Source organism: Telmatherina bonti (genome assembly GCF_933228915.1).
Source record: "Telmatherina bonti genome assembly, chromosome: 4".
NCBI classification, from domain to species: Eukaryota; Metazoa; Chordata; class Actinopteri; order Atheriniformes; family Telmatherinidae; genus Telmatherina; species Telmatherina bonti.
The window spans coordinates 42288173-42292425 of NC_136622.1; the positions used below are offsets into that span (position 1 = coordinate 42288173).

General features: G+C 48.7%; 1 protein-coding gene across 1 annotated transcript in view; it reads left to right on the plus strand.

Moving 5' to 3' along the window:
• Nucleotides 1-2302, plus strand: part of irak1 (interleukin-1 receptor-associated kinase 1) — a gene marked incomplete at both ends in the record, with an annotated part of 5449 nt that extends 3147 nt beyond the window's left edge. The window contains one exon of the mRNA XM_079239466.1: nt 2204-2302. Coding sequence (XP_079095592.1) covers nt 2204-2302 — 99 coding nt within the window. The remainder of the gene's footprint in view (nt 1-2203) is intronic.
• Nucleotides 2303-4253: the final 1951 nt, after the last annotated feature.

The window sequence follows — 4253 nt, forward strand, 5'->3', positions numbered from 1 at the left end:
TTGCTAATGCTAGTTAATGTTAGCAAGCGCTAGCTGGTGTTTGCTAATGCTAGTTAGGGTTAGCAAGAGCTAGCTGGTGTTTGCTAATGCTAGTTAGGGTTAGCAAGCGCTAGCTGGTGTTTGCTAATGCTAGTTAGGGTTAGCAAGCGCTAGCTGGTGTTTGCTAATGCTAGTTAGGGTTAGCAAGTGCTAGCTGGTGTTTGCTAATGCTAGTTAATGTTAGCAAGCGCTAGCTGGTGTTTGCTAATGCTAGTTAGGGTTAGCAAGAGCTAGCTGGTGTTTGCTAATGCTAGTTAGGGTTAGCAAGCGCTAGCTGGTGTTTGCTAATGCTAGTTAGGGTTAGCAAGAGCTAGCTACTTCATTAATCCCCAAAGGGAAATATTGTAGTATATAATAATAATAACTAGAGGAGGTCTTGTTCCGGAGGCTGCTGGCTGCTGGCAGGAATGATCTTCTGTATCTTTCAGTCTTACATCGGACCTGAAGAAGCCTCTCACTGAACACACTTTGTTGTTTCATCACTGTGTTGTGGAGAGGGTGTGAAGAATCCTCCATCATCTTCATCAGCTTGTGCAGCATTCTTCTTTGGACAATCAGCTCCAGCGGCTCCAGAGTTACTCCAAGCACAGAAGCAGCTTTCTGGATCAGTTTGTTGATTCTCTTCAAGTCTCTGGTTCTGATGCTACTACCCCAGCAGATGCTGCAAAGCTGACTGCACTCTCCACAACAGACTTCTAGAAGATATGCAACATCTTGGTGCAGACGTTAAACCATCTCAGCTTCCTTAAGAAGTACAGTCTGCTCTGACCTTTCTTGTAGATGTAGTCAGTGTTGCATTTCCAGTCCAGTTTGTTGTCCAGCTGAACTCCAAGATACTTGTATTCCTCCACCACCTCCACCTCCTCTCCCAGGATGGAAACAGTGCTTTGTTTATTCTTCTTCCTCCTGAAGTCAACAATCATCTCTTTTGTTTTGCTGCTATTTAATATGAGATGATTGTCACCGCACCATTTAACAAAGTGACTGACCAGTTCTCTGTACTCTGCTTCTTGTCCATCCCTGATACACCCCACAACTGCAGAGTCATCAGAGTATTTCTGCAGATGACAGGACTCAGAGTTGTACTGGAAGTCTGAGGTGTACAGAGTGAAGAGGAATGGCCAGAGTACAGTTCCTTGTGGTGCACCAGTGCTGCTGACCTCCATCTCAGACACACAACCTTTCAGTCTCACAAACTGGGGTCTGTTTGTGAGGTAGTCATAGATCCAGGTGGTTGTGGAGGTATCCACCTGGAATTTATGGAGCTTCTCACATAACAAAGCAGGCTGAATGGTATTAAAAGCACTGAGAAATGAAAGAACATGACCCTCAGAGTGCTGCCTGAATGGTCCAGATGAGAGTGTGCTCTCCGGAGCAGGTATATGATGGCATCTTCAACCCCAAGTCCATTACGATATGCAAACTGGAATGGGTCCTGAAAGGTGTTTACTTGCTTGTTGAGGTGAGCCAGTAAGAGTCTCTCCAGGACTTTCATGATGTGAGATGTCAGGGCAACTGGTCTGTAGTCACTTGGTTCAGCTGGTTGTGTTTTTTTAGGCACTGGAACAAGGCAGGAGGTTTTCCACAGCACTGGGACTCTATTTTGTCTCAGACTGGTGTTGAAAAGGTGCTGGAGAATCGGACATAGTTGTTCTGAGCAGGTCTTGAGAACTCTGGGACTGACACCATCTGGACCTGCAGCCTTGTTCTGGTTCAGTTTCTCAAGTTGCTTCTTAACCTGATTGCAGGAGACAAACAAGGTGGAGGTCTCAGGATGTCCTGATGTGGAGGGAGATGAAGCTGTGTTCTGGTCCATGACTGAGCTGCAGGGTGACAGATTGGAGGCGTGACAGGAAAGCAGTGGGCTTATGGAGGGTGTGTGGTCTGTTGGGCTGGAGGTAGGGGGTGAACTGAACCTGTTGAAGACTATGTTCAGCTCATTAGCTCTGTCCAGACCTCCATCAGGCTGGTCCCCCTTTAACTTGAAGCCGGTGATCTTCTTCATTCCAGACCACACATCCCTCAGGTTATTCTGCTGGAGCTGACTTTCTAACTTCTTCCTGTAGTCCTCCTTGCACTTCTTAGTTTGTGTTTTAAGTTGTTTTTGTGTTGCCCTCAATAACTCCCTGTCTCCATCCCTGAAGGCTTTCTTTTTGATGTTCAGCAGCTTTTTCACCATAACATAACCCCATACGATACCACTGTGGGATATCAGTGGAACAGCTCAACACTCAAACAGGAAGTTACATCAGTACGTATGTAACCCTGGAATAGGGATGATAAACTGGACTTTATGTAAACCAGATCCTCAGACATGTGGATGTATTACAGTAATCCGATTACTCTCTGGGTCAGGTTACCTACAGAGATCATCAGACGACAGCAGCTCCGGCGTTCCAATCCAACCCTCCTCGTACCAACTCTTCTTCTCCAGCAGACGCTGCTTGCTGGGATTTACCTGCACTGAAAGAGGAAGTGGAATTGGATCTGTTAGAGGTTCAGCTCTGAGTTTAAGCTCCTCCCACCAGCAGGACCTACCTGAGGGCTCAGGTGATGTGGACCGTAGGGACCCAACCGGAGAGAACCCACGGAGTCCTGCTGCCAGGTTTGGTTCTTTGATGTACCTGGAACAGCTTGCCTGGAGCGGGTACTGGTCTTCAGTTGGGACAGATGGCTGGACTGGTCCCGAACTGTGGTTCTGGTCTCTGGAGGGCAGAGTCAGAGACCTGGAGCTGGTACTGCTGGACCGTGCAGGACGGTACTGGGAGAAACCGCGACTCTCGTCTGTCTCACACGGTTCGATGAAAGACGAGGGAAGAGGTAAGATGGAGGAGTGCAGCGGGTGGGGAGGGGTGAGGGCGCAGGAGGAGGAAGAGGAGGAGGAGCATGAGGAGGACGGGGGAGGACAGAAGTGCTCCAGCAGTCCTAGTTTGGACATCTGCTGGGAGACAACATCCACATCCAGGGAGGAAGAAGAAGAGGCCTTCTTCACAGTGCTGTGGATGTTCTTCAGTTTCTCAAACACCTAGAAAAAAAACATCCAGGTGAGAGCGTTCGTATGTGTGATACCGCCACCTGGGGGGCGCTGGGAGCAATGTCTAAAGGTAGGGGGCATTACAGTGTTCATGGGGGGCGTTGGAAATCTTTTATTAATCAGTCCAAAAAGGTCTGTGGTCGGCAACGGGACGTAATCTGTCTCACAAGAAGACGTTGCTAAAAGGAGGAGACACAATGCTGTTGACAGTGTGGTCGAGCTAGAGAGAGGAGAGAGAGAGAGACGCACAGCACGTCAACTGCGTCGGGAGCAGACAAAGCTAGCTTTGACCAACTGCCTGTTGTTTTAGCGGTGGTTGTTTTGCTACAAGCATTTGCAATAAAACCCATGTAGCTTTTCTAGTTCCAGCAGACTCCTGTGTCTGTTTCAGCTGCTGGCTGGGTGACAGGAAGGGAGTTTACCCTAAAGCTAGCTGCAGCTAGCTGCTGGCTGGGTGACAGGAAGGGAGTTTACCCTGAAGCTAGCTGCAGCTAGCTGCTGGCTGGGTGACAGGAAGGGAGTTTACCCTGAAGCTATCTGCAGCTAGCTGCTGGCTGGGTGACAGGAAGGGAGTTTACCCTGAAGCTAGCTGCAGCTAGCTGCTGGCTGGGTGACAGGAAGGGAGTTTACCCTGAAGCTATCTGCAGCTAGCTGCTGGCTGGGTGACAGGAAGGGAGTTTACCCTGAAGCTAGCTGCAGGTAGCTGCTGGCTGGGTGACAGGAAGGGAGTTTACCCTGAAGCTATCTGCAGCTAGCTGCTGGCTGGGTGACAGGAAGGGAGTTTACCCTGAAGCTAGCTGCAGCTAGCTGCTGGCTGGGTGACAGGAAGGGAGTTTACCCTGAAGCTAGCTGCAGCTAGCTGCTGGCTGGGTGACAGGAAGGGAGTTTACCCTGAAGCTAGAGTGCAGTTAATAGACGTTCCCCATCCATGCATCCAGGGTTCAAACTAGCAGCATCCACTGTTTGCACTGCTTCGACATATTTCCTGTTGTCTTTCTTGTGCAAAAGTAGGATTTCTTTTTGAGAGTTTAAAACCTGCAACAGGGGCTGGTCCTCGATTTGAGATTCATGTTTTTTATTCATATGTTTACATTGCAGAGATGTGCAAATGAGAAGCAGGTTGTAAATACACGTTCACCAATGTTATCTATGAATACAAATTACAAGTGGACCTCAAATT